Source organism: Neolamprologus brichardi, chromosome 6 (assembly GCF_056152115.1).
Source record: "Neolamprologus brichardi isolate AB-2024 chromosome 6, ASM5615211v1, whole genome shotgun sequence".
Classification (NCBI taxonomy): Eukaryota; Metazoa; Chordata; class Actinopteri; order Cichliformes; family Cichlidae; genus Neolamprologus; species Neolamprologus brichardi.
Window position 1 is genome coordinate 34792792 of NC_142109.1, and position 12542 is coordinate 34805333.

General features: G+C 42.8%; 1 protein-coding gene across 1 annotated transcript in view; it reads right to left on the bottom strand.

Moving 5' to 3' along the window:
• LOC102790594 (sodium/potassium/calcium exchanger 3-like) overlaps positions 1–12542 on the bottom strand; it is a 72582-nt gene that overhangs the window by 58543 nt on the left and 1497 nt on the right. The window contains exon 2 of the mRNA XM_087842200.1: positions 7899–8030. Coding sequence (XP_087698326.1) covers positions 7899–8030 — 132 coding nt within the window. The remainder of the gene's footprint in view (positions 1–7898; positions 8031–12542) is intronic.

Here is a 12542-nt window from a genome sequence, read left to right on the forward strand (position 1 = left end):
AGCAGTGGCGTTTGCAGGGTTACTAAAGTTGGACTACTTGGTATACAATGTTGTGCTACGTGATTGCTAGCGACACAGCTATGTTAGCATAACATTAGCACAGTGAAGCTATGTTAGCATAACATTAGCACAGTGAAGCTGGAAGATGAACGCCAACTTTCTTTCACTCATTAAAAGTTAACGTGAGGGATTCTGGTGGTCAGGGACAAATGCAATCGCATAGCAGGATGCTATACACGGGCCAAACTTCAGTCAGGAGAACAACTGAGATTATTCATCCACAATACGAGGTTAGTTATTAATATACTGCAACAACATGGGAACAGAACAGCTGCGAGAGAATTCAGCATTAATGAATCAATGCTACAGAAGTGGAGGAAGCGCAGTTTTTGGCTTTCCCCATATTTCAAAAGTGCTTCATCTCTTTGCTATGACTGTCGCCCGACTGTTGCTATGACTGTGGTTGTAGCCACTGCCATGCTTTCGACCAAAACAGGCGCAGCTTGATGACATCATCAACATGCGCTATCGCGATTGAGCGATATAGTCAAAATCTCTATCGTTGGCCAAATTTATATCGTTTCTATTGTATATCGTTTATATCGCCCACCCCTACTGGAGAGATTATGTTTCTCGGCTGGTTTGGGAATGTCTTTGTGTCGCCCTAGAAGAGCTGGAAAAAGTGGCTGAGGGATGTCTGGACATCAGCTTTGACTGCTACCTTCACAACCCCATATAAGCCATTGGTTAGTAAGGCCCTGCTTACAGCATTGAGCTAAAAAAATTTTGTTGTGATGTTTGGAAACCAAATGTGAAGAGAAAGAGGTCGAAAAGTCTTAATCAGTAAGATGGGAGACAAGCAGAAACTCATCAGGAAATTGTTTCCTGATGATTGGAGTGAGCAGTAAACCTGGTTTCCCATAGATCCCTGCTGGCCATGAGAAAGTATTCAGGTACTTTTCAAACCAGGAAGCAATAATTCATCTTTTATATGCAGTCCATGGCCATTAAATACGTCCTCCAGACAAGAAGCAAGTTTGAGACTAGTTTGAATCAAATAGTGACTCAGCAATGACTGGCTGTCATTATTCATGCATGGAAGGGCTGGATCTGGGCAGCAAAGTCACCAAAATGAAACACTCTTGTTTTTCATGATAAAAGGAAGGTCAGGAGCTGCACAGAGAGGGCTCGTTCTGAATAAGACTGCTTGTTCTCACCTACACAGCAAACACGCAGCCACCTCTCTACAGACATTTTCTAGGCGAACCCTCCTTGATATTTTCAGAGCATGGGCAAAAAGATCAAACGGGCAAAGAAATAATTACCAAAGGTGACACATTATTCTCAAACGTTACTACCAGCAACTGGCTGTTCTTCCCTTTCTTTTCCCCCTTGACTAAAAAATGGCGTGGTGATGGAAAGAAGGCATAAACAAGTGCCTGAAATAAAAAGAAGCAGCGGGGTCCTCGTAATTAAAATCACGAAGAGAGAAGTAATGACGGGTATGATCGCTTGTTTCGTGTGTGGCTGGAAGGGGAAAATTAGCAAATGAGGGCCTCTCTCGCTGTCTCTCGCTCTCTCTCCATCATCTTTCGAGCACTTGATCAGCAGGTCTCTAATTTCAGGCAACAATCAGTCAGCGCCTCTGCCGAGCTGCATCCTCCCAGAACACAGAGCTCATGTTGGGATGCTTCCTCATCAGCCAGCCTTGTGCTGTACACTGTGGCAAGCTGTGGAAATAACTCACACACACACTCTGCTGTGCACAAATGCATGTGCAAGCTGCTACACGATCCCACACGAAACCAGCTGATCACTTGATTAGCCGTTTGAGTGGAAGTTAATAAAAACAGTCCCGATAGTAAATTAAAAGTTGCACAATGACATGGGTGGAAACACCAGCTGCTTTTCATCCTCAGAAATGCTGAAATGTTTGCTTTTGATGTGAGACTATGCAAGTTATGAAGAGCCCAGTTTCCACCACAGGAACTTTACCCGGAGACAAGGAACTGAGTGCATTTCCATCACATTGACATGGGTCTAAATTCACTTCTTGGAAACTGTAAACCATTTTCCACAGCAGGCTGTTTTTAGTGGAGCCCAACCTATCAGGAACCAGATTTTCCTGACCATTTGTGAGATGGATGTCTAAGGCTGCATTCACACTGCAGGTGTTAATGCTCAATTCCGATTTTTTTGTCTGCTTGTTCACACTACAGATAAAATGCGACAGCAAACGCGCTCTAGTGTGAACGCTCAAAGCGGCCCGCATGCGCAAAAGAAGACGTCACACACAACGCGCTCTGTTTAGACCCAGAGCAACAGTATTGTTTGACTGATGGCCCTTAATATAAAGACTTCGGACTTCACGTTTCCCAATTTTTGCTTTAAGTTATTTTGTTATTTACATAATAATGTAAATAACCTAATAATGATCCTTATTGCTGTTTGTCACGTTGTCTTCCCAACAGTTTCACTGGATGGCCAGAAGGCGTTCACGATGTCTTATCGGGCGCTTCTCCGGAGCTGATAATTGGGCACGATCTGATATCCTCGTGTTGGTGTTGTTCCCAGATCATCATACTAAAGGTTGTTCCAGGATCAACATTGCAAGTGACCAATCAGAATGTTGTGATGTCATACTTTTGCGACTTCGGGAAAAACCGGCGTAAAACAAAAAACTGTACTTAAGCTGCGAGAAACCGCCTTTGTCCGCCGATCAACGGACCCTAACCCTGACCCTAACCCTTTAATAAACGCTAAGCAGAATTGACATTGTCCTTGCAACATTGGAATTTCATAAATGCACGTATGGGTTGGTGCGCAAAAGAATAACGTCACAATAATGTGATTGGTCACTTGCAATGTTGAACCTGGAACAACATTTTCATGATGATCTGGGAACAACACCAACACGACGATATCAGATCATCCGATAATTGGCGTCTGTCTTGTGTCGGTGACGTAAAAGACGGATTTAATGCAACATGACCATCAAACAGCAGTCGCTTTCTAAAACATCGGATATGTATCGGATTCAGTACCACATACGAAAGTGACCCAGATCAGATTTGAAAATATCGGATTTGTGCCGTTCACACTGTCACACCATGAACGGATATGGGTCGCATAGGGTCAAAAAAGTCGGATTTGATGCGCTTTCGCCTGCAGTGTGAACGTAGCCTAAGTTGTAATTTGGGATAATGTTGATGCAGCACACTAATCTCTGTTAAACAACAACAGGTTGCAAAGAGGAGCTAACATACTGTATTTTGCACCCCTGTTCACAACTTTATATTTTAATTCCAAGGAGCCAGACTTTCTTTATTTCTTAAACTGGTCTTGAACAATAGTTTTTCAGCTTTCTGAAGATCTTTTCTTTAGACATTGTCTACTTTTTCACTCATTTCCCCTCAACTCTTTGTACCTGACCATTTTCAGAGGATTTTTTCACTTAACACTGACCTAGGACTGATTCAAGCATAACAGGCTCACAACTCAGGGGATGAATCAGTTTTGTGTCCACACATAAACATCACAAAAAATGTCTAATTGGACAAGTGGCCTACAAAAGAAGACGCATCAAGCCTAAAAACTACCTACTACAGATCAACAATATCTGAAAGCCATCTTCTGGAGAAATAGCAGCAAATCGAGCTACTGATCCATCTACTGTTCAATAGAGACTCATCAGAAATCAATTATCAATGACAGGGTGGCTTTCAAGAAGCTATTTTTCAGGAAAGGAAACGGAGAAAAGCCGGAGGTATCCCAAACGACATAAGAACTAGACTTAAAATCAAAGCTGGCTGATGGATCCCAAACGCACTGACAGAAAAAAACTTCCCTGGAGCCCGGACATTAACATTATTGAAGCAGTGTTGAATCATCCTGACAGAAGATAAAGAATTCAAAGAAGAGATTTCAAGAAACCCGGAGAACTATTCCTGAAGACTACTAACAGAAATGACAAGAGCTGCCCAAGAGAGTTCACACCGTGTTGAAGAAACTGCAGCACTCATTTAATATTTTCCAAGGAAATGTGAAGAAAAAGAGGTGTGTGCAGCACTGCACAAATCAAAATGCTGCACAGTGCAATGCTAGGGTCTCTTCGTTAATGGTGCTATATTTGTTCTGAAGGAAAAGCAGAGAGGTAAACGGTCTTCCTGGATCAGAAGACAAACAGCAGAAAGAATGGGTGAGCAACATGAGACAGATTTCCCAGTTTGGAAGGCCTGCTAACATCTGGAGTGCTGCTTCAACTCCTTGGTAGGGCCGTCGAGATCAGTCAAGGGAGACGTAATGGTGGTGGAGTTATGGCAACATGTTCAAGCTAACTAACTAGCTGTGTTCAGATCCTGGACCGGGCTCTGTCACTATTACGACTGGCTCAGGTGTGGAGTATAACAACGGAATGAGAAGGATGTACCAAGCATTTTAAGAAAGTGCTTGGTATAAGAACTGATTAGAGACCTCACATCTGCACTGAAATCCTGTTTCCTGGGACTATTTACCCCACCGGCACCAGAATGTCCATGCTAGGTGAGCAGTAATGTATATGTACTGTATATGAGCTGCTTCTGATAGGCACTTGGAATCACAAACATTATCTTGAGTGGTTGTGATCACCTCCTCCTTAGTACTTGGGGCGACCGTGGCTCAGGGGTTGGGAAGCGTATCTGTAACCGGAAGGTCGCCGGTTCGATTCCCGGGCTCTCTGTCCTGGTTGTGTCGTTGTGTCCTTGGGCAAGGACCTACCGCCTACTGGTGTTGGCCAGAGGGGCCGATGGCAGCTGTGGCTACATGTAGCTTGCCTCCACCAGTGTGTGAATGCGAGAGTGAATGAATAGTGGCATTGTAAAGCGCTTTGAGTGCCTTGAAAAGCGCTTTATAAATCCAATCCATTAAGATAGCTATGGGCTTTTTGGCCCAAGCACTGCCTGCAGATATAGTTAGTTATACTTATCTATGGGCCTTTACTTTGAGTCATGTGTCTGGCTGGCTTACCTCATCCACAGGTCCACCCAACATGGGCCAGATGTCAGGTGTGTTGTAGCAGCCACATCTGGGCTGCAGAACAATTTTCTAATGTAACAGATTTATAAGTGCCAGAAGTGGCTAACATCAGACTGTCTGCTATCTGGGTGGAGACCAGGAAAGGTAATCAAAACGTGCTGTTTTCATTTCCTAGAGTGTGAATTAACACCGATAGTTGGCGAAGATTCTGGTTTTTCATGCTAATGCAACCATGAACTGGTAGCCTCGTGAACTCTTGAGGCCATTCGCCAGACGTCTTATCCTTCAGCAGACTATTTTCACATCCATTACAGGTACAGCACGACGCCCCACCGCTAATAAAATGGTGTGTCCTCTTTGGAGATGCCTTATGATTGGAAAAAAACTACAGTGAACAATAATAGCAGGTCTGCAATTGGACACAAACTACAGCTTCATCCATGACAGCGTACTAAATAAGTCTCCTTCATATCCCTACTTACTATGTCACTGATCTACATAAAATACATCATAAAATCCACTTCTTCTACACATCCTGCACTTTTCAAAAACACGCCAACAATTTCCACTCAGAGGTCAGATGTAGGATGACTCAACAAGTTCTCATACGAGTACGCCAAATGTGTCTTAATCCAGATTCAAGCAGAAATGACTAGAATGGCGCGAGACTTTCATAAAATAGAGGTTATTTAGCAAAAACCTTGCTGTCCTCAGGAGGAATCTGGGGGCTGAAGCCACCGGAGCGTGAGCTTTAAATTTAGCAGAGAGAGGAGAACAGCTACAGTATAATCAGCAAGAGAAGGGAATAAGTTGAACCTTGACCTCGGCTCTCTTTATAGATGACAACGACGACCTTGAGAGGGTGAGAAAGGAGATTGATGATGGCCATTTTGCTTAACGAGCTCACCAAGGACCGCCTCACCCTCTGAAGGGAGGACAATCGTCTCTGCTCAAGGTAAGAGACAAATGTCACCTTTCTCCACATCACTTATAGCAGCACCGAACGTCTCATTTCAGTCCATTTACTTTTAAAAATAGCAACAGAGAAGCTGATGGTGAGACTACAAGGTTGTCTAAGGATGCATTACACCCACAGACTGTATATGAAAGATGGCTGTAGTCAAATTCCCATTTTTAGCATGCTGGATGCTGCAGTGTTGCACGCTTCATTAGACAGTTTGTTGGATAAATACAGTCTAATTGCTAGCATCGTTGGAGAACATATTTCTGATATAACTAACCTGACAGGAAGCCACATGCCTGCAAAATGATTCAAAAGGCACCAACAGCACAAACACAGTCCACAGATCTGGTTCGGTGACTCCAAGTAGCTGAGGTAAAACCTAGCAGACAGCTAGCAGCTACTGCCATCTGTGCCACCATCCACCTTTCGTCAATGTTTCCATGCCTCAGACTTTTAGCTTTAATAATGGATTGGATTTATATAGCGCTTTTCAAGGCACCCAAAGCGCTTTACAATGCCATTATTCATTCACTCTCACATTCACACACTGGTGGAGGCAAGCTACGGTTGTAGCCACAGCTGCCCTGGGGCAGTCTGACAGAAGCGAGGCTGCCATATTGCGCCATCGGCCCCTCTGGCCATCACCAGTAGGCGGTAGGTGAAGTGTCTTGCCCAAGGACACAACGACCAGGACAGAGAGCCCGGGGATCGAACCGGCGACCTTCCGGTTACAGATACGCTTCCCAACCCCCTGAGCCACGGTTGCCCCAAAGCTTTAATTCTTTAGCTTAGATATAGAAATATTTATCCCCTGTATGGTAAAAAACGGCCACTAGAGAAACATGTGTATCACCTGACCAGCTGCTGGAGGTTGCTGCCAGTCTCTAACATGAAATTGGTTGCAAGGAGGTATACAGTGTCATACCAACACCCTCCTTGTGATTAGTCCTTAGTCACTAGCATAGTTTGCATGAAAGCTGTCGACTTGTCCATAGACCGTATATGTGAATCACACAGATACCTGCTAACGGTCAATTAAAATAGTAGAATTTCACTCATCAAAACAGGATCACAGACGTCTTGGACATTCTGCACTGCACAAAAAGCCATTTCACTTGTCATGTTAATAAATATCTAAAAGGCACCAACATCACAAACCGTCTTCAGTGACTCCAAAAAGCAGAGTTGAAGTGTGGAAGATGGCCCCCAGCTGTCTGTGTCAACAACATCTACGTACGGGTTCATTGTGGTCTTAAATAGGTGAGATACAGCTGTCACAAAGTGGGAACTCAAAGCTGCTGTAAAGTTGAGGGGTCTATGGGGACTGACCCACTGTTAGAGTCGGCCTCAAGTGGCCATTAAAGGAACTGCAGTTTTTCAGCTACTTTAGTTTCTCCAATCAGTTTAATGTGATGCCGAAAAACTAATTACAAGTGGCTGATTTCTAGCCTTGTAAAAGTGACATCCTCACATGTTCGACGATGACGGGACAAAAAGGTTGCCGTGGAAACAGGGTTTTTTTTCTGCCTTTTAAAATCTGCCAGGAAAAAAAATGTGAGGGGGAAAAAGAAGGGAAAGAACGACAGAGAGTCGGTGTGAGACAGAGAGGGGAAGCTAGGTGCAGGGAGTGAGAATGAAATCTGCAGGATCCTAAAAAAATGTGACGAAGGCTGAGTGTGAAAACCGCTGATTCAGCCAGAATGTCACCGCCTGCTGCTGCGTGCGCTCGTGGGAAATCATCTGACCTCACAATTTGGGTTACCCCGCATTAGGAAGTCAAAATGTGGGGGTGGGCAGAAGGGACAGGGAGTGGTGAGGATGGTTTGGTCTCCCTCTCTTTGTTCTGGGGAAGAAGAAAGCGGGGAGAGAGGGAGGGGGGAGCACACTTGGGTGTCCTCTTTCTTTCATCTTGTCTTACCTGGAGGAGTGCAGTTCCTTGTTCCTTTTTGTAAATCTGTCTCCTCGCTGCTGTTGTTGTCCGTGTCCTGCAGCAGCCTCCTTCCGATCCACCTCTCCTGGTCCTCGCCGCTGTGGCTGGAGACATCAAAACCTGAATGGAGACAAAAGAGGAGGGTTCAGTGCAACATCCAGATACAAATTACTGAACTTTTGTCACTAAAGAAATTTAGCTGCTTCTAGAAAACCTTGAAGTTCATTGTATAATATACAGTGTATGGTGCTAGTCAGACTCCAAGATGTCCATTTGACACATATTAGAAGGTGCTACAATGTAAAAATGGGGGATATAGATGCAGGCAGCTGCATGCAAAAACATAAGACAGCTTGAACATATACTGGACATGGCTGGAGGAAAAAAACTGCATAAAATGTTGATTTTGCAAAGTGAGCTCTTATAGTTTTGAAACAAGTGCACCAAAGCATCTTCATGCAGGCCATGTTGACAAATTTTAGCTTAGTGTAAAATATTTTTTTGTTACTTTTACTGTTTTCTTACATTTCATTTCACTTCTATTTCAGGTAATTAAAACGATTCTCTCACGTTTTGCTTTAGTTTTCTAGTTTCATGTTATTTAACTATTATAACCTTGGTGTGGAGTCTGCATGGTCTCCACAGTCCACAGACACGCTTCCTGGTTAACTGACAATGCAAATTTGGGCATGGGAGTCAATGGGAGATCGTGTTGTTGTCGTGTCTGTCTCCAGTCTGTATCCTCTCTGTACCCACTTTCACTCCATTTCTGCATCTGTGCAGCGTCTCCGCCACATAAAGTGCTGTTTAACCCATTAGCCTGGTGTTGGGAGTGAAAGTGGGGTATAAGCAGTCTTTGGTGTAACATTTCCCAAACTGTAATCACATTAAGTCTAACACATCTAGGTTCTAAATTCAAGAACCACACTAAAGTTCCACGTCCAACACTTACATGCATTCTTTAATTATTTGCACAATAGGTGGATGGAACAAAACAATAAAATAAAAGCTCAGTGTGGAAGAAACAAACATACAAAACTAGATTTTCACCATCACTCTGAGACAGGATGTTTCTAATTTTAGCAACGTTGAGCAGATGGAAGAAAGCGGTCCTACATATTTGTTTAATGCGTGTGTTGATGGACGTATCCTGGACTCCAAGATTCCTCACAGTGTTACCGGAGGCCAAGGTAATGCCATCCAGACACCATGTTTGTAGGATTTTAAAAGCCACGTACAAAAACCTCAGTTTGTCTGAATTTAGAAATAGAAAAGTAGAGGAAAATTGGAAAAATAGGAATTAGAGGCCTCTGTGACTGGTAAGACGTGCAGCTTTTTCCCCCAAATAACATTACCCAAGGGAAGCATGTTTACTGTAAACAGCAGTGGTCCCAGCACTGAACCCTGTGGAACTCCAAGGCTAACCTTTGTGTGAAGAAGACTCCCTCTATCCCTGTATCCAGTTGAATCTATCAGGACACAATTCATTATTATACCAATAAATGTACATTAAGGTTTCTTATTTTATGAGTATTTCTTTCATTACAACTGATAACTGGCTTTAGAATTTGATTGGCATGTTAAATCACTGGAAAATATACAAAACTTTTATTTTTTTTTCCCATTTTTCCTTTAAAAGCGTCATCACTTGAGCTGAATGGATTCCATTTTATGAACTGATAACTGTTATCCCATCATCGGACATTGCTCCGGGAGGCTTCTCTCCTGTCAGGAATCTTTTACTTGTCCATGAAGATGCAGATCTCAGGATTGAGCATGTCTCTGAAGTGCAGCTTCTCCTTGGTCGGGCACATGTGTTACTGGCAGTGATGGGAATAACAGCGTTACAAGTAACGGCGTTACTTTTTTCAGTAACGAGTAATCTAACTAATTACTGTTTCTATCGTTACAACGCCCTTTCCGTTACTAACAAGAAAATGCGGTGCGGTCGCGTTACTATTTTTCAGCAAACAGACGGTTGAAGCTGTCTTCAGTTTACCGCAATCACTTTCTGTCAATGATCACTTTTTCCCACAACACCAGGAGCAAAGGGGGTAAAACAATCGCATGAGTGCTGCTGTTTGACTGAGGAAGAATAAAGTAGTCGTGGTGAGCCAATCACATGACCACTTTAAGATGACAAAGCAACAAGGTGATATATACCAGTTTATAAATTGTGTTGATCGGCCACTAAAACCAGAGTCATGATAAACAAGATATACGCGGCGTTTTTTCCTCAATAGTTTCGTGTATGTAACGTCTAAGGACAGCGCAGCGAGACCTCTCTGCTTATGAGCAAAAAATAATAAAGCAAAACGAAAAACAGCCCGTTGGTGTTGGTGGAAAAATGCACCATGTCGACCAATCAAAAAATGATATGGCAACATGACATTTGGTTGCTTAGGAAGAGGGGAAGTTTTAAGAGTGATGGGGAGAGAGAGAGAGAGTTTTGAGATGTGAGAGATTTGTGACGTTTAGCGTGTTTGGAGTGTGTAGTTAATGTGTTGTTTTGTGTAGTTAGTGTGTAGTGTTGCGGATAGTTTTGTGTTGTGTGTCAGAACAATGAGGCGACTGCTGTCTCCAGGTAGAAACAGGAGTGATACACCTGCTGCTGTCAGACCTGCAGGTATCAGGCTGTGATGTTTCCTTTATAGTGGACAGAAATTATGTTTTTGGAGTGGCACAAATAATTAGTGTGACATCTTATTTAATGCAGAACAGCTGAAAAAAGAAAAAAGAGGGTAAAAGGTAAATGGCTGCAAATAACTTTGTGTGCGTATGATTTTAAAATTGACAATTTATATTTGCATTTAAAGTTATGAAATATGATTCAATAAACATGTTTGTGGTTGTTACAGTAAAAAAATATAACTTTTTCTACTCGGATTTTATGTTTTTTGTCTGATTTTAGATCAATTGTGGTAATACAGTATCTCAAAATGAAAACATAACTGTAAATTCAGACACGTGAGGTTGTGCTGAAAAGGATGAGACCAAACAAGGCAAAGGAAATAGTTTTTAAAGGTGAAATATAGAGGTGCAATTCAAAAGTAGTTAAAAATGGCCAATTATACCCTGGACCCCAGAGGGTTAAACATTTTTTTAAAGTAATGCAATAGTTACTTTTCAAGTAATTAATTACTTTTAGAATCTTGTAACTCAGTTACTAACTCAGTTACTTTTTTTTGAAGAAATAACTAGTAACTATAATTAATTGCGTTTTCAAAGTAACTTGCCCAACACTGGTTACTGGGGGTTTAATCCACTGCGGCATCTCCTGTTAGTCTCCCTACATACACCTTTATCACACTGACACTAATATCTAAGTTTAATTTATCAGTAAAGAAGACTTTTCTCCACTATCCACCATGAAATGCTGTGAAATTTGCTTGTTTCTCCTCAGAAGTGGTTTAGAAGCAATCCTCTGAGACCTCACGGACACATCCTCCTTTCATTTTCACTGACATCATTTTGTAAAGATGGCGTGCTCACCGTTGATCATCATCCTGCTCTGGATCTAAACCCTAAAACTTTCCTTATTTCCATGTTTACATACATGGACTCGGCTGTATGCCTTTAAGCTGTTAGTTCAGCAGAGATGTTGCAGATAGCAAAGTGCATGTCGAGCATTTTGATTTATTTTTAATGCCCTGTTCTGCATTCTTCGCCACATTAAAGTTTGATTCTTTATGTAATGTTAGGATAGCCAACAGCTGGAGCAGAGCTGCACAGATGTGTCAATTTGGTGCTTCCTCCTTCTCCTCCACCTCTACCCTTTATCTCCCACAATTCATACATTGAAGGGGAATTTCATGATTTTCCAAAACTAAATCCTCTGGGCGGGTGGAGCAACAGTGCACAATGTGGGGGCTCCCACTGTGGCTACATCTGCACATTCTTCAAGAAAGCAGCAACACCAATGAATTCATTTCATACTTCACAGAGCTCAGCAGAAGCACTATGGCCTTTCCACCCTGCCAACCACAAGTCTGGCAAAAGACGAAGATTGGAAAAGAATTAAAAAGCACAAACGTCCTCGGGGCCTGGCCGAACTCCTCGCTTAGCCTCACCTTCACCACACCACACAGCAGCAGCCACAGCAGCACTGAGGTGTGCGTGTCAGCGGCGCAATCTTCCTCCCACCCTCCGTATCTTTTACCATCTTGCACCGGGAGAAGAAGAAGAAGGAGAGGAATAAGAAGGGAAGCGCGGGAATGATTAATGCGTCGAGTGCTCCACTTGCGGAGCCACAACACCAAGCTTAAATTGGCAGAACTTCATTAGGCGCATCATAAATAATCAACTTTAATTGATATTCCAGTGCGCTGATTAAGAGTTAACATGAACACAACGGGACAGGGTAGATGCATTAAACACGTCGCCTCTTGTTCTCGCTGCTTTTGCGTGAAACACAGTGGAGGAAGGGCCGATGATGCACAAATCACGAGCGTATGAATATTCACGAGGACCTTCTGTCCACAGAAAGTGATAAATACTTCTCACTTTAGCTGAGTCACACAGACAAAAACAGAGGAGGAGGAACATGCAGGCACCAAGTCGAGGCGTGCAGATGTTCTGCTGCTGCAAATCATTTCAGCAAAAAGAAATCAAACCACATCCAGTGAACCATAT